The 22,646-nt window shown below is 38.0% G+C and overlaps 1 protein-coding gene across 6 annotated transcripts in view; it reads right to left on the reverse strand.

The window, feature by feature from the left end:
• The window catches only part of ESRP1 (epithelial splicing regulatory protein 1), a 52,883-nt gene that overhangs the window by 13,178 nt on the left and 17,059 nt on the right, over positions 1–22,646 (reverse strand). For 4 of the 6 annotated variants that reach the window (XM_036085189.2, XM_036085192.2, XM_036085191.2 and 1 more), the window contains exons 5-13: positions 22,086–22,184; positions 21,894–21,948; positions 20,579–20,689; positions 20,332–20,464; positions 20,195–20,237; positions 17,618–17,919; positions 14,524–14,742; positions 12,126–12,324; positions 8,563–8,731 (exon numbers count right to left, since the gene is read on the reverse strand). In XM_036085189.2, the coding sequence (XP_035941082.1) occupies positions 8,563–8,731; positions 12,126–12,324; positions 14,524–14,742; positions 17,618–17,919; positions 20,195–20,237; positions 20,332–20,464; positions 20,579–20,689; positions 21,894–21,948; positions 22,086–22,184 (1,330 nt within the window). The remainder of the gene's footprint in view (positions 1–8,562; positions 8,732–12,125; positions 12,325–14,523; positions 14,743–17,617; positions 17,920–20,194; positions 20,238–20,331; positions 20,465–20,578; positions 20,690–21,893; positions 21,949–22,085; positions 22,185–22,646) is intronic. The other 2 variants (XM_036085190.2, XM_036085188.2) reach the window with 1 other exon arrangement.

The raw sequence follows: 22,646 nt of genomic DNA on the forward strand, positions 1-22,646 counted from the left end.
GAAGTTTCAGCTAGTTATAATTACTGATCACAGATCATAACAAAATACTATGAAATATTTCAAAAATTGCCAAAATGCAACAGAGAAATGGAGTAAATGCTGTGAAAAAGATGGTGCAGGATTGCCATAAACCTTCAATTTGCAAAAAAAACCCAGTATCTACAAAGTGCAGTAAAGCAAAGCACAATAAAACAAGGTATGCCTGTTGTCTTTCCAAAAATAGTGCTGGAATAATGTAATATCCACATGCAAAAGAATGAATTGAGACCTCTATCTCACACTATATAAAAAAATTAATCCAAGTTGAAGACACCTAAATATAAGAGCTAAAATTACAAAACTCTTACAAGAATATGTAGTTAATCTCCACAACCTTGGGTTATATATTACAACAGAACTATAAATGAGAAAATGAGACACTGATAAACTGGACTTCATCACAATATCAAACTTTGTGCTTTAAAGAACACCATTAAGGGGCGCCTGGGTGGCTCAGTCGTTAGGCATCTGCCTTCAGCTCAGGTCATGATCCCAGGGTCCTGGGATCGAGCCCTGCATCGGGCTCCCTGCTCCATGGAAAGCCTGCTTTCCCTCTCCTGTTCCCCCTGCTTGTGTTCTCTCTCTCGCTGTGTCTCTCTCTGTCAAATAAATAAATCTTAAAAAAAAAAAAAAAAGAACACCATCAAGAAAATGAAGATAACCCACAGACTGGGAAAAGGTATCTATAAATCATCTCATAAGGTCTCTCATCTAGAATATATAAAGAAATTTTACAACTGAAAAATAAGAAAACTAGGGGCACCTGGGTGGCTCAGTCATTAAGCGTCTGCCTTCGGCTCGGGTCATGGTCCCAGGGTCCTAGGATGGAGCCCGTGTTGGGCTCCCTGCTCAGTGGGAAGCCTGCTTCTCCCTCTGCCTCTGCACCCCCTCTCCCCGCTCGTGCTCTCTCTCTCCAATACATAAATAAAATCTTAAAAAAAAGAAAGAAAGAAAAGAAAACTGGCGCCTGGGTAGCTCAGTTGGTGAAGCATCTGCCTTCAGCTCAGGTCATGATCCCGGGTCTTGGGATCGAGCCCCACATTAGGCTCCCTGCTAAAGGGAGCCTGCTTCTCCCTCTACCATTCCCCTAGCTTATGCTCTCTGGCTCTCTATCTCTGTCAAAGAAAGAAAGAAAATCTTCAAAAAAAGAAAAAGAAAAAAGAAAACTAATCCAGTTTTAAAACACACAAAGGATTAACATTTCTCCAAAGAAAATGTACAAATGGCTAAAAAGCACATATTAAGATGCTCAAAATCAATAGTCATTAAGAAAATGTAAATCAAAACCACAATGAGGAATCAAAACCATACCCAAGAAAATGGTTAAAAGAAAATAAGAGTTTAAAAGGCTGTGGACAAATTGAACTCTCATACATTCCTGGTTAGAAATGTAAAATGGAGGGGTGCCTAGTTGGTCCAGTCAGTGGAACGTGCGACTCTTGGTCTCCAGGTTGTGGGTTCCAGCTCCATGTCAGGTGTAGAGATTACTTAAAAATAAAATCTTAAAGGGGCACCTGGGTGGCTCAGTTGTTAAGCATGTGCCTTCGGCTCAGGTCATGGTCCCAAGGTCCTAGGATAGAGCCCCACATCGGGCTCCCTGCTCGCTGGGAAGCCTGCTTCTCCCTCTCCCACTCCCCCTGCTTGTGTTCCTTCTCTCGCTTTGTCTCTGTCAAATAAGTAACTAAAAAAAATTAAAATAAAATCTTAAAGGGGCACCTGGTGGCTCAGTCAGTTGAGTCTGACTCTTGGTTTCAGCTGAGGTCATGATCTCAGGGTCAAGAGGACCTCAGCTCCATGCTGGGTGGAGCGCCTGCTTGCGATTCTCCCTCTGCCCCCACTCCTCTCTCTCTCTCCTCAAAAAAAAAAAAAAAAAAATTTTTTTTTTCTTTGCAGAATAGGGAAAGATATATGAAAATACTGGGGGCCAAGGTGCCTACCACATCAGAACACTCATAATACACACTATTGAAAGCAAGCCTTATAATACACTTCCTTCATGTATTAATTACAAACTACTAAACATTGGTAATACTAATTAATATTATGACATTCAAAATAGAGGTAGTCGTAGTGTGACAATATTCATAATCTGAAGACTTGCCATATTTCTTCGGAAAAGAGAGGATCAAAGTATTATCTAAGCTGTTAGAGAAATAGATTAAGTGAAAAGATTAGAGAACTACATTCTCCCCTCTGATGAGTCACAACACATTAACACAGGAAACACACCACCTTGCAAAATTATTGCAGAGCCTTTGTATTAACATTCGTAACACCACTGTGTTATAAAGACCATGTATTTGGAAAGTGGAGAAACACTTGGAATCCCAGTAAGTGTAAAGGCTGGAGTCAATTTTCATGTAGGACATTTCTTTTTCTTTTTTTTTTTTTTTTTAAAGATTTTATTTATTTGACAGAAAGAGACACAGTGAGAGAGGGAACACAAGCAGGGGGAGTGAGAGAGGGAGAAACAGGCTTCCCGCTGAGCAGGGAGCCCAATGCAGGGCTCGATCCCAGGACCCTGGGATCATGACCTGAGCCGAAGGCAGATGCTTAACGACTGAGCCACCCAGGCACCCCTGGACATTTTTTTTCTAAAAAAAATTTTTTTCTAAGCTCACGGGGCACAACATGGGGCTTGAACTCATGATCCTGAGTTCCACTTTATTAGTTATTTTGAATTTAAATGGAAAATGCTTCATATTAAAGGCATTTTGCTTTTGCTGGGACAAACAAAAAGATAGTTTAAAAGACCTCATTAACTTGGGGAGCCTGGCTGGCTCAGTTGGAGCACGTGACTCTCGATCTCAGGGTTTTCAGTTTGAGCACCATGGTGGGTGTAGAGATTACTTAAAAATAAAAATGTTTAAAATAAATAAATAAAAGACCTAAGGAAAATCAAAATCAAAAGTCATTAATCTAAAATGTTAAATAAAATTCATAGACGAATGTCAATTCTTTCCTTAGGCCTCCTTCAGTGTAATCTCTTAAAGATATACCAATGAAATGTTTAAGGCAATAAAGGTAAAAAAGGATTATTTTATCAACATTGATACATGTGTTTTAACTAAATTGCCTGCTTTAAAGTCATTAGTGCTTTGAGAATAAGGTGCTTAAAGATATACTTGGCACATAAATAGTAGGTGAAAGAAATGACCTCTAGGGGGCGCCTGGGGGGGTCGTTTAAGCCTCCACCTTTGACTCAGGTCATGATCCCAGAATCCTGGGATGGAGTCCCACATGGGGCTCCCTGCTCTGCGGGGAGGCTGATTCTCCCCCTGCTTGTGCTGTCAAATAAATAAAATCTTAACAAAAAAAAAAAAAAAAAAAGGAAAAGTAAAGAAGAAATGACCTCTAGGTTTTCTACTTCAAAATGTTCGGGAGGAGGGGGTTCGCGTGCACCTAGCTGGCCCAGTGGGTAGAGTGTGCAGTCTACTTAAAGAAAAAATAAAATATATAAAAAATAATTCCAGGAGAGGAGTATAGGGGGGTAAACTGAAATAGATGAAACAAGATTGGCAAAACATTGATATTGTCACAAGTAGGGAAAATATAATCTCTTGAGTTTGAAAATTTCTATAATAGAGTTTTAACATGCTCAAAAGTAACATGATTCAAATTTAAGAAAAAATTCTTAGAAAAACAAATTTATAAATCAGAACAAATTGTATCAGGTGTTTTGAATGGTTATTTTTCCTTAACGTTCACTGCACTGTAATTTTCTGCCATGCTAAAAAGAATGTTAAGCATATTTGCATTTTAAATCCCTGAACTGTTCATTACATGAATAGTCTTCAGCCTAGCAGATGACTACTTCTTCCATGAAAGCTATACTAAATTCTCACCGACAGTAGAGTCAACTGCCCACAGCAGTTTTGCTTATATGATTTAGAACTGTCACTCAAACTGAAAAACCTTAGTTATAATCATTCCCACCAACAAAAATTATCTGATGCTTCTCCATTATTACAATATTGTTTGATATTGTATTACTACAATATTCTGGTATCACTTCATTGTATGCTGAACTCCAGTTTGCAATTGTAGCACTAAATATTTAAGTTATAAAAAAAATTACATTCATAACCAAGAAAACTATAACCCCATACTAAAGATATATTTTACCTTTTTTCCTAGTCCTATCGGAAAACTTTTACCAAATATAAATTAGAAAGTAAACTGGCTGGGGCGCCTGAGTGGCTCAGTCGTTAAGCGTCTGCCTTCGGCTCAGGTCAGGATCCCAGGGTCCTGGGATCGAGCCCTGCATCGGGCTCCCTGCTCCACGGGAAATCTGCTTCTCCCTCTCCCACTCCCCCTGCTTGTGTTCTCTCTCTCGCTGTGTCTCTCTGTCAAATAAATAAATAAAATCTTAAAAGAAAGAAAAAGTAAACTGGCTGCCAAATGTTACTATTGGGAGAAACTTGGTAAAGTGTATTGGAAATCTCTCCCACTATTTGTTACAATTGCATGTGAATGAAAGTGTACTTCTCTCGAAAGCTAGGCATTGAAAATACAAAACATAGACATCTCTCAGAGGGTTGGTATTTTTTTGGTTCAAATGCAAAGAATTTCAGAATAGAATACAGTAATGCTATACAACAAACCAAATAGTGCAGAATGCCTTAATACTACTAAATATACATATTCATTGCTTAGGTAGAAATAAGGTGATTGGATAACAAATGGCTATCCCAAGAAAGAAAAAATCTTTCACATGGGCACACAAATGAAGTACACTCATGAATAAAATATCCCTTGCCCTCTTTCTTGGTTCAAAGTGATAAGTTACTTATTTAGTGTCCTACAAAAGGTAAGGTGATGCATATAAAGACATTTATGTTAATCTGGTTTTCCTTAAATTAGATGGCATAGAATTGGAAAATCAGCATGTTTCTCATCTGTGCTACAGCTTTGGTGAAAAGGAGAATATACTTTTCTAAGAAAAATATGAAAGGTGAGAATAAAAGGTAGGACTCTTCTTTTGGAGAGAAAAGGTGTGATGTAAATGGAGTTTTGAGTGATAAGCAGGATGGGCATAAATGTATCCACCCTTCTAATTCCTTTGCATCCTTGGCTAAGCTCCAGGATACTGGGTAACTGAAACTGTCTTCCAAAAGGGAGGGGAAAGTCCATAAGCAGAAAATAAAACCACATATGCTTTTATTTCACTTACTCTTCAAAATGTTATTGTCACAGCCACACATTTAGACTGCTAAAAACTTCTTTAATAATAAATGGCTCATGTTTTCTCCTTAAATGTTCCTCAAGTAACCCAAATCCTTATGATGAAAGATGCCATATCTCAGAGCAGTAGCCACTGGACAGTTTATCTTCAAATTTTTAAATAAGACCAAATTAGAGATAAAATAAGGACAAATGCCCTCTATCTGAAGAAGACCTCTGATGTCACTGACTTAGCACAGGGTCACATACGCATTCTGTCAGCCACTCTATACTAGAGTCTATGTTTTATTAACCCTCACATTCCCAATAGATCTCACAGAGGTACTAAATAATAATTTGCTCTGTTAAACTGAAAGTTAAAAACAGTTAAAACTGGGGCGCCTGGCTGGCTCAGTCAGTAGAGCATGTGATCCTTGATCTCAGGGTCGTGGGTTTGAGCCCCATGTTGGGAATGGAGATTACTTAAAAAAAAAAAAAAAAAGTTAAAGCCACCCACTTCTTTTCGAGGGACATGCTTAAAAAAAAAAGGAAAACTGCAAAATAGCGGTGCCTGGGTGGCTCAGTCGGTTAAGTGGCAGCCTTCAGCTCATGATCAGCTTATGATCTCGGGGTCCTGGGATGGAGCCCTGCATGGTAGGGCTCTGCACTCAGCAGGGAGTCTGAGTCTCCCTTTCCATCTGCCCCTCCTCCCAACTTGTGTGCACATGCTCTCACTCTCTCAAATAAAATCTTTAAAAAAAATCTGCAAAATACATTAGGATCTTAACGTCTTAAAGTAATGAACACATTGAATTAAGTCAAACTGACATATTTCATTTAAAAAGGAGGAAATTTAAAAAACTTTAAAGAGAGAGAAAAACTCCAGAGTGTCTGATTAATATCGTTTTTTAGCCTCACAGACACTCTCTTAAGCCTTCCCCATTTATGAGGGAATATGGTCAAAATATACTTGAAAACTTACACAGCAATTTTTAATAACCTCAAATGCCTTCTAGTCATGTCAAGTTAGAAATTAGTAATATCCTGCCAAAACTGTAAACTATTTTATAGTTTGGAATTTGTTTTCTTAAATTATTCTAGATTTTGCAGTATAAATAACAGGACATGTTTAAACACTTTGGGTGGGTAATTTCACAATTAGGGAAATGTCAATTAAAGTAATGTAATATGTTAGGGGTTATTTGAAAGTATTAATTTTAACTTAATACCCATGACCTTCAATTAAAAATTTCATTTCTGGGGCGCCTGGGTGGCTCAGTCGGTTAAGCACCCGACTCTTGATTTCGGCTCAGGTCGTGACATTGAGTGCCAAGTTGGGCTCCGTACTCAGCAGGGACTCTGCTTCTCCCTATCCCTCTGTCCCTCTCCCCTCTTACACTGTCTCAAAATGAGTATTTTTTAAAAACTCCATTTCTGTGAAATTGTCCTACAGAAATATAAGTATTTAAAGATCAGTATGAGCTTTGTTTAATAAAGAAAAATTCTTTTAAATTAGAGGTCTAAAAATAAAGGAATTGTTAAATTCTGATGTATTTTCACCCTTGTGACATGTGGAAGTTACAAGAATGCGGTAAATATATATATATTCCTTAGGGAAGATGTCGATGACCTAGTGGCAAGTTAAAAAAAACAAAAGGGACAAGTGAGCAGTACATGTTAAGTACGCCACATTATTTAAAAGTACACACGTCTTTATTACTAAACCAGTAATAGGGACTGCTTCTAGACTTAGAGGTGTATAAAATGGGAGTCTACTTTTACTCGCTATACTTCTATACTCTTATACGTAACAATGAGGACCTTACAAACTTTAAAACTACTAGAAAAAAATTAACCTATAGTCATGGGACCAAAATGACAGGAACTATAAGCCATAAATGTCAGTTCCTCTTGACTTTGGGGCTTCCATTCAAGACTCGAATTCCCATTTTACCATGTCAGCCAGCTATTTCTAAGGGATTCCTTCTTTTCATAGGGCCCAGATTACAAATCAGTGGTGGAATTGGATACTCTGCAAATGTATTCTAGAGTGGAAAAACAGCACCAGGCACCCAGAGGAACAATGCATTTCACTCCTGACATCCTGATGGTGTAAGAAAGGTAGACAAAGATCTTTCTTATAACCAGAGCCCACGACTAGCAAGTGATTGTCACAGGGTCCAGAGTAGGTGACAGATTGGGACTGGGCCAGACGCCTGACACAGTGCTCAACCACGAACAATCATTCATGCTTCTGAGCCTTTTCAAACCTTCAAAATATGGCCAACTGACAATTATTATGGCTTTCCCCCTATTCTTCCCCAGCAGAATAAAAAGTATGTATGTGCAAAAGCATTTATGAATGTTTTAAAAATACCTAACAAAGTCACAAATGTAAGTAACAGAGGCCACAAGCTTCACTGCTACCGAGATTCTACAGTTTCTGCCTCCTTCTAGAAAACTAGATGGAGAGGGGAAAAAAACTACAATGTGATATAGCAACTATGGGGATCGGATAGGTTACTTCCAGTTCACTTATCAAAAAACCTCACTTACATATTGGTGGATATACTCAAAACATGTAGTCAAAATATCTGGGGAAGGAAAAATAAGGCCTGGTGTAATTTTTAAAATTTGGAGCAATATTGCTTGTGCCAAAGTAAAACTGTATTTTAATAAAAATGTATCTTAATAAAGTTGTAATTTAATTTTAATAAAATAAAATTTTATTTTAATAATGAACCGGTGACTGGCTAAACAGATCTTTTTGAAAAGAAAATTTGGGAAGGAGGTCATTATACATCCAAGTTAGAATCACAGGCTATCAGACCTAGAAGGGACTTCCAAAAACTTGGCCAATCTCATCATTTTATAAGAACCAGAAAGGTTAAGTGACTTGCCCCAGTTAGACTAAGAGCTGAGACTAAATCTCAGGTCTCCCAACTTTCAGACCAATAGCTTTCTCTCCATTATACCTGCTGCCTTCCAGAAACTAAAAAGAACGAATCAGATTAAAAATATGTTGATTCTAAGAAAGCACTGAAAAATCTCATTTTGCACATGATATTGCCATGCTGTGGCAACGCTTACAGTGCTACTTTCTTATGGCCCGAAGACAGGAGAAAGAAAAAAGGAACGTTGTATACATAGGTAACCTAAAAGATCCTGCTGTCAATATATGGTTAAAAAATAAACTTATTTTGGTCTTGAAACAGCCTTCTTGGTCAGAGACAGGACAGAGGCTGGTGCCTGCCATCCTAATCTTCAGTGGCAGACAATATTCTTTTGTGAACTCAGGCACTGCCTATCAAAGGAGTCCTTTGTTTCTGTCCCTCATTTCCACTTCCATCAGAACCTTACCTGGGATAGTACGCAGTGTAGTTCATGAAGAGCTGAGTGCCCGCTGGGTAGTAGGCTGTGGAGGGCTGCAGTGCCCGTGGATTCAAAAGCACAGAGGGCTGATAAATGGCAGCCTCAGTAGGAATAACTGCTGCAGGAGCTGGAAATGTGTAGGAGGGAGGAGACAGGCCTAAATAAGCAAAGAGAGAGACTTTGAGACACATTTGTCACAACGGACACTTGTCCTTGCTTTAAAAAGTCATTGCTGACTGTTCCACTGTTCCACGCGTACATACATTTTGTTTCACACATACATACATTTTAAAGGGACCAGTTCTTTATCATCCCAAGCAACTTTTCTCATTGTATATATTTAATATTTTCTGAAATTTTTGTAACAATGTGAAATTCCTCAAATGTGTAATCTTCTAAAAGTTTGAAAAAAATTTTTTTTTAATGGTGGGTAATTTTTTGGTGAATCTTCAACTCATCAATCATTGAATCCTCATCTTCCATACAAAATCTGATTAAAATGTCCAAGCAACCTCCTTTTGATTACATAGATAACAGCTAAAAATAATCTCAAACCCTGAAGACCTAGAAATTGGGAAAAACCGTTTCGTTACATGTGATTTTTTGTTTTCTACTCCTGAGCGCCAGTCACCACACACTAACCCTTTGAGGAAAGAAACACAGGACTGACATTTAGTATAACTTCACACTAAAAGCTGGGTTGTTATTGCTTTTTTGAGAGCTATGCTTCTCTTTCATCTTGTTATCTACTCTGTAGTACAGTGGAAGATGAAAATGGTTATGATAAAAATGATTTCACGAGTTCCATGCATTATGCCAAAGCATAGATGGTGCCAGAGTGAACGGACCTAAGAGTAGATTAACTCTGCATTATTTCTACCCAAATGAACCCCAGAAGATGGGTTTTGAAGCTTATCTACATGTTTGGACCTGTTTTAAAAAAAAACAAACAATAACCACCAAAAACAAAAAAACCCCACTACCCAGCCTGCAAAATAACTCAAGAAAAACATGCTCAAGTCTTCCTGAGAGTCAGCTGACAAAATGCTGACTCAGGTTAAAGAGAAAACAGAAAGGATGAAATTCTATTATCTTCTAGTTATTCAATCCAGGCCCCATAACTCTTTCAACTCACACTAGTTACTGCTCAGTAGCTTTAACATGTGGGATGAACACAACTATCCAGGCCATCTGCATTCAACAAAAGAGCTAACTGCATGGTTGCCTGAATTTGGAATTCTTGACTTTAATTTTTACACCTAGAACCATCTAATATATTTTGCAAATAGCAGAGGCCCAAGGGATACGTTTTCACAGGAAAATCTCTATTGTCTTTTGTGTTTCTTAGGAGTTTCTATATGTGTATGGAGATGAGTAAGAGTCTGCTGCACAGGGCTACATAAACCAGAGATCGTCATATTGATTTCATATTCAACTTTTAGGTCTCTGCTTCATAATTCACCAAAACTTGTGCTGCATGTTCGATACTTAATGTAGATAAGTTTTAAAACTGATTCCTGACCTTAAAGACTCCACAAAAGGGCAAACAGAACAAACTGAGGCACCTAAGTCATATAGAAAACTATAATGCCTATGCCCATATCTTGCTTTCAAAACTATTAAGTAATTTGTTATAGGACAATATAAAGAAAGGGTGAAATATTTGATAACAGATTAGGCTGCTCAGGTTTGGATATTCCTTAAATGAAAGGACAGCTATTCTTATACTCCTAAAAGAGAATCAGATGTGTATATTCATAGATTAGAAAAGTGGAGTTTACCTTCAAATGTTCAACTTTTTGAAAAAGTTAAAATATCAATAAACAAAGTTTAAAACTTTAAAACACTGAGACTGTAGCAGCATTTCTTTCCCAGATTTAAAAAGAAACTCTTCATGGGGGATTAAGCAATCACTATTTTAACTTCTTTAGTTGTTGAGAGTAGATAAAAAACATGCAATTTCTCTAAGTTTTTTGGTTGCTGTAGAAAATAGGAAATCACCTCAAGTGAGTTGGTAGGAAAAAAAAAGTCCAGTTGAATAGGCTTAATATTAGCATGTATCAATTGGAATTGACTTCTTTTTTTTTAATGAGTGAACTCTTCCACTAAAATAGCAATTAGTCAATTTTGGTTAAAATTTTTGGGGAGTATTAAAATACATGGAAATCTATTTTTATGTGGAAAAAGGCATTTTAAATTTTTTCTATTACCTTAGGGCTTCTGAGAGGAAAGAGGAAAAAAATGAAAGTCTTATGAAGAAAGTCTGTAATGACCAGTTTTCCACCAGGAAGAGAGAGAAGTAAAAGGATACCATAGCAGAATAATTTGGGTTACATAGCATGAAGAAATTCCCTTATCTCACAATGCTTGATAAGATTATCACAAGGAAATCGCAAAAGTTACTGACATTACCAGTGGTTTATGGACAGAATACATAGGACTAAGATTACTTTAAGACACCAGTTAAACCCAATCATAAGTTTCCAGAACTTGACACTCATTAGTCATCAACTCTTAAGATATTCACCAACAGCAAGCAGCAGATGAATGGAATTATTAGCATTTAGGAAGTCCAAGGGGAAAAAAAGGATTAAGCCCCACTGAATGTTCTATGAAAAATACTTTATCAAATAGTTTTATTGGTATAAATCCCTCTTCACAGAAAGTGATATCCTAACACACTCCATTTTATTAGGATCAAGTATATAATCCAGTTAGCTTTCTCCATTATTTTTGGACTATATTCCAAGTGCTACATTCTTTAAACATACCCTGCATGGCTCCTAACAAGGTATGTCTTATTCAGAAGTGAAAACTGTGTCAAAAAGATTCAAGTTTTAACATCAGATCCCCAAATGTTCCTTAGTCACGAACAACAACATGGTCTTCAGACTAAAGGGCTTATTCCTCTCACACAGGATTCCAGATGGCTTGCACCCAGGTGCCAATGAGCAAGAGCATGGCTTGAAATTAAGCACTGATCCTGCGATCCAATGGAAACTTTGGCTAATTTATTTACGCATTTGTGTTTTTTACTAACTTGCTCATTCCAGATATCCTGGAGAGCAAGAGAAGTGCTCCCCAGATTGTCCTTTCCAAAGAAACTTAATGCTCAAAAAAATTAAAAATGCAAAATGGGCATTAAATTACCCTTAAAAAAAAAAAGTTTAATGTGTTACCAAAAAAAAAAAGGAAAAAGGATCCAACCATACTTATTTTACCTGTAAATGCGTATTAAAATATCTACATAGCCAGGTTGCCTCCCAGAGTCAGTGCTTATCTTGAGCACACTAAGCTTCAGAAATCAAGTGCTTATCACTGGAAAAGCAAGAATATAATTTGAAAAGAGGTACTCGTACCATCTCTAATTATGGGTGTCCACAACCAAGGTCTTACATGATTACCAGATACTCCTGATTTCAGACGGGAAAGCCTTATGTAACCCCCTCACCTGCCTTAGAAAGAACCAGGGGCACAGAAAGTTATGAAAGCAGCTTAAGCACCTACCAGCATGTAGCTTAGAAGAGCGCCAAGACCCAAGAAAAACTTACATGGTAACTTACATGGCGGTGGGGATAAGCCATTTCGATTTAAAGTGCCCCCCATTAACACAAAGTTCATCTCCTCAGCTGAACACTGAAAGACTTCAACATATCTGTCCTTCATGGTTTTTTTATGACACTTCTGTGCAGCCATAAATGCTCTGTCCGCAGACTTCATCTGGATAAAGGCATCTCCTGACGGGCGGCCCTGAGCGTGTGGGGGGAGAATAAAAACAAAAGGAGACTGTCTCCTTCAACAAGGAAATGGTTGCTTACAAAACATGCAAAAGTGACAATCACCCATAGTACATTTTAGCCACAAAATCTGGGTGACAAGTGTTGTCTACTGAAATCTAACTGGCATTTTTATCACCTAATCACCAGAATGGCCCACAAAACCTCCGAGAAAGTTTTGAGAGCTCATAGCTGAAAATGATCCCTTCTCATTTCTGCTAATTAGTATCAGATTTACAGGATTTTGAAAGGGTCTCCTTATAACTGGGGTTTCAAGGTATAGGATGGTATATTGGGTTTTGCCTTTCTGAGAAATCCGATTAAATCTTATTTGACTGAGAAGAACTAGGAACACAACCAGTATAAGGGCTTTATGTATACTCCTACATGAAGCTGAATAAACCAGTGTTCTGTGTTGGCTCTGTGTTGTCCGTCACTGGCCTGCAACATCCCTTTCCCTTCTCCCTGAAGCCTAGGCTGGGATGTGGGCTTGGGAACAAAGAAGGGGGATAAGGAAATGGGAGCTGCAAAGCACAGTGAAGGTGGGTGAAAGCTGTATCATCAGCCTTGCTTAGGAGTCCTTGTCTTACCTCTTCCCTGGCACCTCCACCTGAAACCTTGGTCAGACAGGTGTTTATAGACATTTCCTCAATTACTAATAGCTTGCTAAAAATCTTGTTTAAAACCAAGCTGGTAGACTTCTGTTTCACAGAACCAGAACATGTCAGTTTTCTTTAACATGGACAATTTATGGGGGAGAAAAAACACAATCAGCTTTTAAGACTCCTTTCCTTTTTTATGGATTTCTTTAAAAGTCTCTAAGGGACTATTTAGTGCAAATTATAACCATGCAAGTTACCATAAGAGTTACCATACCAGGGAAATTAGGGATACCAGGGAAACCCAGTCCAAGATGGAAACCTAACATCTTCGAGGCAGCTAAAAGCTCGTCCATCATTAAAGAAGCATTTCTCCCAAATACAATCACAATAGGTCACGTGGGTCAATAAGAGGCAAATATGTTCATTGTGGTTAATCAAAGAACAATAGCCCCTAGGTTATTAGAAATGGTGTTCAAAGAGAAACCAAACAATTTCCTGGCGATGTTGAATTGTAGGGAAGCTTTATTCAAAAGGACTCCCACCAGTGAAGCATGCTGAGAGGATATATAGATTAAAAGTTGCATAGCTTAATATTGACATAAGAGTTAGAATGAGCATGTGCTGGTGTGGAAAACCAAGCCAGGGGCTCAGGAGGTTTTCTGATTCCTCATACTCTGACTAGCAATTTAGAAAAATGTTGGTATTTCCAATACAAACCTATATTCAACCCATAATGCTCAGAAAACATTTTAAAAAATTAATGCAACCTTGCTTTTAAGAGTTCCAAATTTTAATTAAAATCACTTGGTTTACAGGTTTTTAAAAATTCTGTCCCGCTTGTCATAGCACACAATGCTGGTAAATAATTCAGCAACTAATGGATTAATTTTGTTTAACCAAAAATCAAGGGACACCAAGACAGGAACTACTTTTAATATGCTTAGAATATATACTTCTATACCATTAGGATTTGGTTATCCTCTGATGGAGGCTTCTCAACGTTCACGAACACATTCGAGCACCTGTTATGATCACACAGTATTCCAGGTGGCACACATACAAATCCTTACTAAGTTTGCACTCTACTAAATGTCATTTGATGTCATATATATATATATATATATATATATATAAAATAAGCGAGTTCTAAACAGTCTATAGATAAAAAATACTTTGGAAAACAGACATGTTCTTTGGTTTATATACGGTCTACAATCACTTTCATACTACAACAGCAAAGCTCAGTAGCTGCAACAGTAAAACCCAGTAAAATGTTGTACTAGACGGATAGTGTGTGTGTATCCTTCCTGAGACTACTGATAATTTGGTGCATATAAGTGATGTTGGAATCAGAGCTGAATTTAAATTACCATGCTAATGATAAAATTCTCTCTGGAGTTCATCTGAAAGACCTCCTGCATCTACAGTTAAAGCTTTCCTTGAAATTCTGAAAATTTCCTTGAAATTCACAATACCGCTGATGAACACCTGTACATTTTTTTTTTTAAACTGGAAGAGAGCCTTTGATCCTAAGAATAAGCAAATCAGTTTTCCAATAAATTACTCCTTACCTGGTGATTCAATACCATGTGAACCCCATGAGTTCGAATATCTGTGGAAAACTCCCCCAGAAAGTCCAGGATGTCCTCAATTGTGGCCGCATAGGGAAGACCTCGAAGGCGTATACAGTCTCTAACATTTGTAGGGGGTACGAATTGCTGAGGTAGCACTGGAATAATGGGAGGGGTTGGAAGTGGAATAAGAGGGGCCGAAGAGAATCGATTCAGCACCTGTACTCGAAGCAAAAGAGAAGTGATTTAGAGCCTTGCTCCTCCAATGGGGTCTGCAAACCAGCATAGCAGCATTGTGCTGTGGAACACGCCGGGGAGCGTGTCAGAAATGCAGCAGCTCAGCATCTCAGTCCTACCCCGCTAGGAAACATAACCTGCACTTTAACAAGAGCCCCCGGTAATTCATAAGCATATTCAAGTTTGAGAAGCACCTATGAAGATAGGGATTCATACTGTTCAGCGGGGAAAGCACGAGACCCCCACTTCTGTCAAATGCATGCTGAGGCACATGCCACACCCAATACGATGTGCTTCAATTAAGGACTGGTCTACTGGACAAGTACCCCACGATCTCAGGACAAATATCCTGAAAAGTACGCTGCTTGTATAACAATCCAGACATACTGCTAAATGTGAACTTTGGTAGCAATCTATTAGATTTCGTTTCACGAAGCACGGTGTTCCCCTTAATACTGTTGTCACATTCTATCTCCAAACCCAAGCAAGAGAATGACATAGTAAAGGAACCACAGGTCCAGCAATGGCTCTGGATTATGTTATAATGTAATGCCACATTTCTAACAATGTATAAGCCCAAGACAGAATGGCTGGTAATGTAAAAATGAAAACAATTATTTGATGACCACAAAATAATCAGTTTTGAAGTGAATTTGAGATAGTAGCAAGAGAGAGCATCTTGACTATCTTAAAGTCATGGAATTCGGCTAGCTTGAAAATGAATAAGAGGTTAGGTATATTTAGGAGAAAGGATTACTCCCAGGCAAAACTCTATTATAAGGTTCTGGTCTAGCTCTAAAAAAAATTAAAAATTGAAAAGATTAAAAAGGGGTACCTGGGTGGCTCAGTCGGTTAAGTGTCTGCCTTCGGCTCAGGTCATGATCCCAGGGTCCTGGGATTGAGTCCTGCATGGGGCTCCCTGCTCAGCAGGAAACCTGCTTCTCCCTCTCCCTCTGCACCCCCCCCACGCCCTGTTCATATTCACTCTTTCTTTCTCTCTCTCAAATAAATAAAATCTTAAAAAAAAAAATTAAGTTCTGGTCTATCTTTGCCTTAGTTTAGAACATGCCTGCTAGTTTATAATACTAGGAAGTTCCTTGTGCAAACAGCATGTGTGACATCCCTAGGTTTTCTGATCTTATTACTGTAGCCTTAATCATCCCGTAAACTGAAAGTATAGAATCAAAACCCTCCCCCAAAATTACCCTAATTTCCTCACTCCCACCCTGTCCAGATGCTAAGAGGTGACAGAAATCAAAGAACTAATACAACACAGCCAAAGAAACTTCAGAGCCAGCAAGATTTTAAAAAAATTATACAAATAATCAGACACAGCACAAACATTATGGGACGAACATGAATAGAAAATAAGTGTGGTTGTAGACAAACTCAGCACAGGAAATGGTCAAGCACCTTCCGATACCTGCCAAATAGGAGGTGAGCAAGTAGTTATTGAATGAAATAATTATTAGGAATGAAAAGATGACAGTGCATAGGATCACTTAAGCATTTCTGAAATAAATCAGTAGGATGGGGGCTGGAGAGGAAGCTCATCTATCACCCAAACCTCATTATGGTGAAGTCATATAGAGACAGCACACTCTCTATATACCTAAACCAAATCAATATACAGTAGCTGAGGCCCTGGAGTAGTCTATTCTAGGCCAAGATTTCCATAAAACTGTCTGTCCAATTAAAGATCTAAAATCTTATTTTCCCCTCCTCTGGTTTGGCACTGATATGTTTAATATGTTTGAAGCCTCAAGCATGTTTAGCATATTTTAGAAATTCAGAATTTGATACTCCTTTTCAACAAGGCACAAAATTGTTTAAATTATAAGTATGTTCACAGTTTAGGGTTCAAGAGCACTAGTACATCAGGATGCAGAACTAGCTTAAAATGTCACCTATGTTTATTCCAGGTATAAAAATCATGTCAGTATCCTAACAGATGAGAGGTTCTTTTCAACTTTGGGCAATTGTTTCAAATCACAATACACAATGAGCTTTGCAGAAAGAAGCAAGGCAAAATCATTTTATGAACTCATAGGAATGATAGTAGAGTCAGTGTCCTAATTGCTTGTAAAAAAGATGAAACCTATCACTAAAGTTGCTCTGTTCTACTAGGGGACCCAAGTAGATTAAGTTGGAAGAGCCACATGTGAAGCAGTCTACATGATCTCAGATACAAAAGAAAAACAAAGACCCTTAAAGACCTTTCAGCTGGGGAGTCAAGAAGAATAGCCAAAAGGCTTGAAACCCTACAGATGGCTTCATGTCTGGATCATTTTGCACAACTGAATTGTCCCATCTGTGCCTCAAAAACATTTCTGAATTCTGAAAGAATAACAGGACAAAAGGACACTTTATACCATCACTAGCAGTATGGAACTGATCAAGCCTTTTCGGAAATAAATTTGGTAAGATATTAAAAACCTTAAAAGCTCACCCCATCCAGTTCTAAAGAATCAATCAGAAATTGAGAGTTTCATAAGCATGTTTATCTAGAAATTTCTTATAGATGAAAAAAAGCCAACCTAAATGTACAATAGAATTTCTAAATAAATTATGTATATAACATTAAAAATGAAATTTTTTAGACATAGGTAAACTCGCAAAATACGTAGTTTTTAAAAAGAATATAGTGTATCTATAGCAATATTCTAATTACATAAAACAAATGCATTTTCTTTGTGCATAGAAAATAACAGTGGCTATCTTTTAATTACGGAATGAAATTTTTTTAAATGGACCTGTATTTTCTGTATTTTTCAAGTTTTAACACAATAATGTAGGATTGTTCTTGGAAATAAATAGAAAATCACACAAAGCCACTAGAATGCTCTTAAAAACCAACCTGCTGGACTTCAGCTGCTGTGCTCCTGAAGAGTTCAATGTATCTTTTACCCAACAAGTCCTTATGCTTCCTCAATGCATTCTGTGCATATTCTTCACAGGCAAAGAGGACAAAAGCATCCCCTGTTGGCCTACCATCTGGATAGGTAACAAAGAGGATGCCTTCCTTCCCCCCCGTGATGGGGCAATGCTGTCCAAAGAAGGCCACCACTTCATCCGCTGTGGCTGTGAAAGGGAGACCCCGCATGCGGACAATGACTTGATTTTCCTTGGAGAGAAATTGGGCTACCTCATTGGATGTACCTAGGGAACACAAATACCAGGAAGCATGGAGAGAAATGGTTAAGACATCAACTTTACCAAACTTAACACGGTAAAATTCTTGGCAATGTCTTGAGTTTATCATTAAAACTCATACTCCCACGGAATTCATGAAACACCCCAGGAATCAGAATTCTCTCCCCACAAATTTGAAACCTTTCCCCCCTACCATTTTCATAAAACATCTAACTTGGGAAGGTGGCCAGACAATTAAATCATGGACCAATCACTATATTCTTCTCATGGACAGGCAGTAAGTCATCATGCTAGGTAAGAACACAGGTCAAGGAGCTAGAGTGCCTGGGTCCAATCTTGACTTTGCCATTTACTAGGCTATGACTTTAGTCAAGTTTAACCTCTATATTTTAGTGTCCTCATCTGTAAAATGGGGGTAAAGTTACCTACGTCACAGATTTATGATAATTAAATAAGTTACTACACATAAAGCACTGTTATTATTCTCCTGATTACTTTTTATTGAGAAAGGTTCAAACATAAGGGGAGTATAATGAACATGCACGGCAGCCAGTTTTGAGATTTATCAACATTCTGCCTGTCATAAAGCCTCTTGTACAGTATTACCATATAGCAAATATTCAGATACACATCCTTTGAGCTCATATACTCGTAACATTTTCCTTATTATTTTTTAAGAGTCTCTATCACTAACGTGGGGCTTAAACTCACAACCCCTAGATCAAGAATTGCATGTTCTACCTACTGAGCCAGCCAGATGTCCCAGTAACATTTTCCTTTAAGAGCAAACTCTCATACTACCCACATACCATGAAATCCCAGGATTAATGTATGAGCTAACCTTGCCATCTATCATGGAACCTCAGAACCATAGCAACTCCAAAAATATTTTATACCCAACCAATATCAAACATCACTTTGGGATTTTGGAAACACAAACTTGAAGCTCTGAATTTGGAAGCCTTAGTATATCTAAAGACTTAAGTGTCAGAATGGAAATATACCAGCAAATTGTGCAAACAAGATGTTTTTACTACAAGTTCAACAGTTCCAAGGATTTTAACCAGGGCTATATATTACCGAGATACAAATGTTTTCTATATTTAAGGTGAAAGTCACTATATATTTGGCAAGAGTATATTTTCAAAAGGCTCTTAAAAGGTCTACCTACATTCTTAGATTTAGAGTTATCCTAATGAGTGGCACAGAGATACAAAATACAAAATATTCACTGCAACATACTTAGGGCGAAAAATTGGAAATGAGCTATAAATGTCCAACAGGGTGTTTAAAAAAAAAAGTGTATGGTACATAATACTGTATATTAATTAACATTTACGAAAATTTAGTTACACGGGAAAATATTCCTAATACACTAAAAGGAGAAAGTTATAAAACTGTATGAACAGAGCAACAGGAATTTACAAGGTAGTTTTATGTATAGAAAAAAGAAACTTTCAAACCATAATCAACATTTTTTATGCATCTGTTACTTACAGATTTTAAAGTAACAAATCACTCAATAATGAGATAGACATTATCTGTTCCCATTTTTTTCTGACCTTATTACTGCAAACACTATGTACTCAAACATATTAGAGCCAGAAAACTACTGTGTTCCTGGCCATTGACTGATGAGTTACGGAAGCTTGAGAGAAAACCTACAAGCACATATCCAACAATTCCAGGTTTTCTGGTGTGGCTGTTTGAAAGTAGTTTTCAGACTACTTAATTTCTTTCAAGAGCTACTCTCTCCTTTTGTACATGACTTTACAGGACCCCTTTCACCTTTGTATGGTACTATTTTTTTTTTTAAGATTTGATTTTTAAGTAATCTCTACACCCAATGTGGGTCTCAAACTCACAACCCTGGAATCAAGAGTCAGACAGATGCTCTACTGACTGAGCCAGCCAGGCACCCTTATATGGTACTATTATTATTATTTTTTTTTAATGTAATGTCTAACCCAACCTGGGGCTTGAACTCTCGACCCAGAGATCAGTAGTTGCACACTCTACAGGTTGACTGAGCCAGATCGGCATCCCCGTATGGTACTATTTTTAAGGGCTATTTAACTACAGTTGGTTGACTGAAGCCTTAGGGCAAGGGTATACACTGTACTCACTCATACTACGGGTCATTTCTTCCAACTTCAAAAAAAAAAGTCAGTTCCTATGTTTCTTTAGGAAATAAAAACTATTCATGGCCCTATTTATCTACTGTGGTATATAAATAAATTTTAGATTCTTCTTATAGCTGCATTATATAAAAAGCACTCACCACCAGCAATTTTAAGAAAATCTTCACCTGTTGCTTTGTAAACCTAAAAAAAGAAAGGGAAATTAAATATAGTTTCTGAGGCTTCCAATATCAATACTCATTCAAGACGTCAAGGATCTCAGGTTGTGAGGACATACCTCAATGTACCGGGTCCCCATGTGATGTTTGTGCCTCTGTAATGCTAGATCCCTGTGTTCCTCGCTTACAAACCTAACCAGAGCTTCTCCATTCCTTCGACCCTGGGCATTCAGACAAAGTGCTGCACCTCCCCTTTGAAAAGGACAGATAGCGGTGGGGGGGAGAAAAGCACAGTGAGGAAAAATGATAGGACACCCGGTGTCCCGTTGAGATTACTAAGTAAAATAGAGATTAAAGAAAACCAACTTGGCAATATTGAGTCCTTTGAAGAATCTTGCAATATCTTGATCTGAAGACTGCCATGGTAAACCTCGTGCGCGGACTATGGTATTGTCATCAATAAGTTCCATCTTGCTGCTGTGGGTAAAGCAAAACTTCATGTTGCCTAATTAGTGCTAGAGAGTCTGACCTATTCCATGCTACCATTTTCCTAGTTACACATAAGGTATTATTTGGTACTCAGACAGACTTGTAATACTGCCTGATTTATTTCATAACCTCAAAGATTACCTGGGTACAGTTCAAAGTATTCCTTAGGTAGTTCACTATACAGAGCCAACTGCCTATGCAGGTCCAACACAGCTAGTTGACTCAGCAAACCATCTAGCAGCTGAGTTGCTGCTTGTTGGGCATAAACTCAAAAGGATCCAGGATCAACTCATAGGAAGCAAAGTTCTCCCAATACCTTGAACCAAGAAGGATAGGTTTACATTTATTCTCAGATCCAGCCAGTATACCAGTGGGGTTTAAATCCACTTTGACAGCAAAACTTAAGATCTACATAAAGCTGGCAATTAACCCCCATCAGGAATGTGTGCATGCAATCAGAACTCTGCCATTAAAATATCTCCCCTATTAAAGAGGAGAGCCATCACAGTGTTTATGGAAATGCATGGGAGTTCCCACACCTTAATGAGTCACTTGCAAATCACCTATTATATATTTTGACACCTTTTGATGTTCTGTTCCTCCCATATTCATATTTCCAGAAGTCCTAGGACACTTTCCAAATGAGTCACTTTCTCCCCAACTAAATAGACCCCAAACTCTCTCTATGGGCAATGACGTCACAAGTTTTTGTTCACTTCAGGCACCAAGCAATCTCAGGAATTCACTGCAGTGAATTAGAAGCAAACAGGTCTACCTGTGATCACAGAGATACCACCATTTCATACTCCTTGCCAGTTATTTCCTTTGCTTTAAAGTAGAAGCTGATAGAACATACTTTAAATTATCTCAGTAAAAATCTTGTGAACTCTTAAAGCCTATGATTTTTCCTTTTTAAGTTTTCCTGTGAGAGGATGAATAGTTCAGAGAGGCTAAAAGAAGCACAGACAATACCTAAGGGTCATAGTGACTAAGGATGCAAATATTTCATTAAGTTTAACCCCCAACATCCAAGCTCACTTTAAGATACAACCTTCTTTTATAAATAACCTAATTTAAAAAAATGGATAGTCAAAAGGTTTAGTGAAGTTATTGAAATACAAAGGGAGTTAAATATCACAATATGAATAAAACAAATCAAAAGGCTCAAATGGAATACCACTCTACTACTTACCAAGTGCCACTTTCAAATTTGTAATTTACTCTCTCTGGATCTGAAAACCTGTGATCTAAAAATGAGAACATAGAAGTCATCATTTTAGCTATTGGGGAGATAAAACTGTGGGAGGACATTCAAAAGTATATACGAGGTAAACATGGCAGGACCAAATTTTAGGTCCGCAACTGTTACAACAGCAATACTTACTATAGGGCTCTGAAATCATTGCTAAAATTATATTCCCCATATCTTCAACTTGAGAGGCTCCATACCGGGAGACTGAACTATTCTTCTCAAAGTTTAAACCTGGGATATTAAGTTAAGGAAACATTTTGAGGAAGTAAAATGATGTGCTTCTAACCCAAGATTAAACTCACACAGAGTCAAGAAGCCAAGTAAAGGGACGCCTGGGTGGCTCAATCGTTAAGCGTCTGCCTTCGGCTCAGGTCATGGTCCCAGGGTCCTGGGATCGAGCCCCACATCCAGCTCTCTGCTCTGCAGGAAGCCTGCTTCTCCCTCTCCCACTCCCGCTCCCACTGCTTGTGTTCCCTCTCTCGCTGTCTCTGTCTCTGTCAAAATAAATAAATAAAATTAAAAAAAAAAAAAAAAAGCAGCAGCAGCCAAGTAAAATGCATCTAAGGTTGAGAATGATTTGAAATCACAGAACAGCTGCTTCCTGTCAGTTTGGACTTCACCCATACTTCCTGGAGTCTCCAATTACCCTCTTGGGTAAATGTATAGTAAAATGGCCCAAACAATCCTGTCCTG

This window comes from Halichoerus grypus, chromosome 5 (genome assembly GCF_964656455.1).
Source record: "Halichoerus grypus chromosome 5, mHalGry1.hap1.1, whole genome shotgun sequence".
Taxonomy (NCBI): Eukaryota; Metazoa; Chordata; class Mammalia; order Carnivora; family Phocidae; genus Halichoerus; species Halichoerus grypus.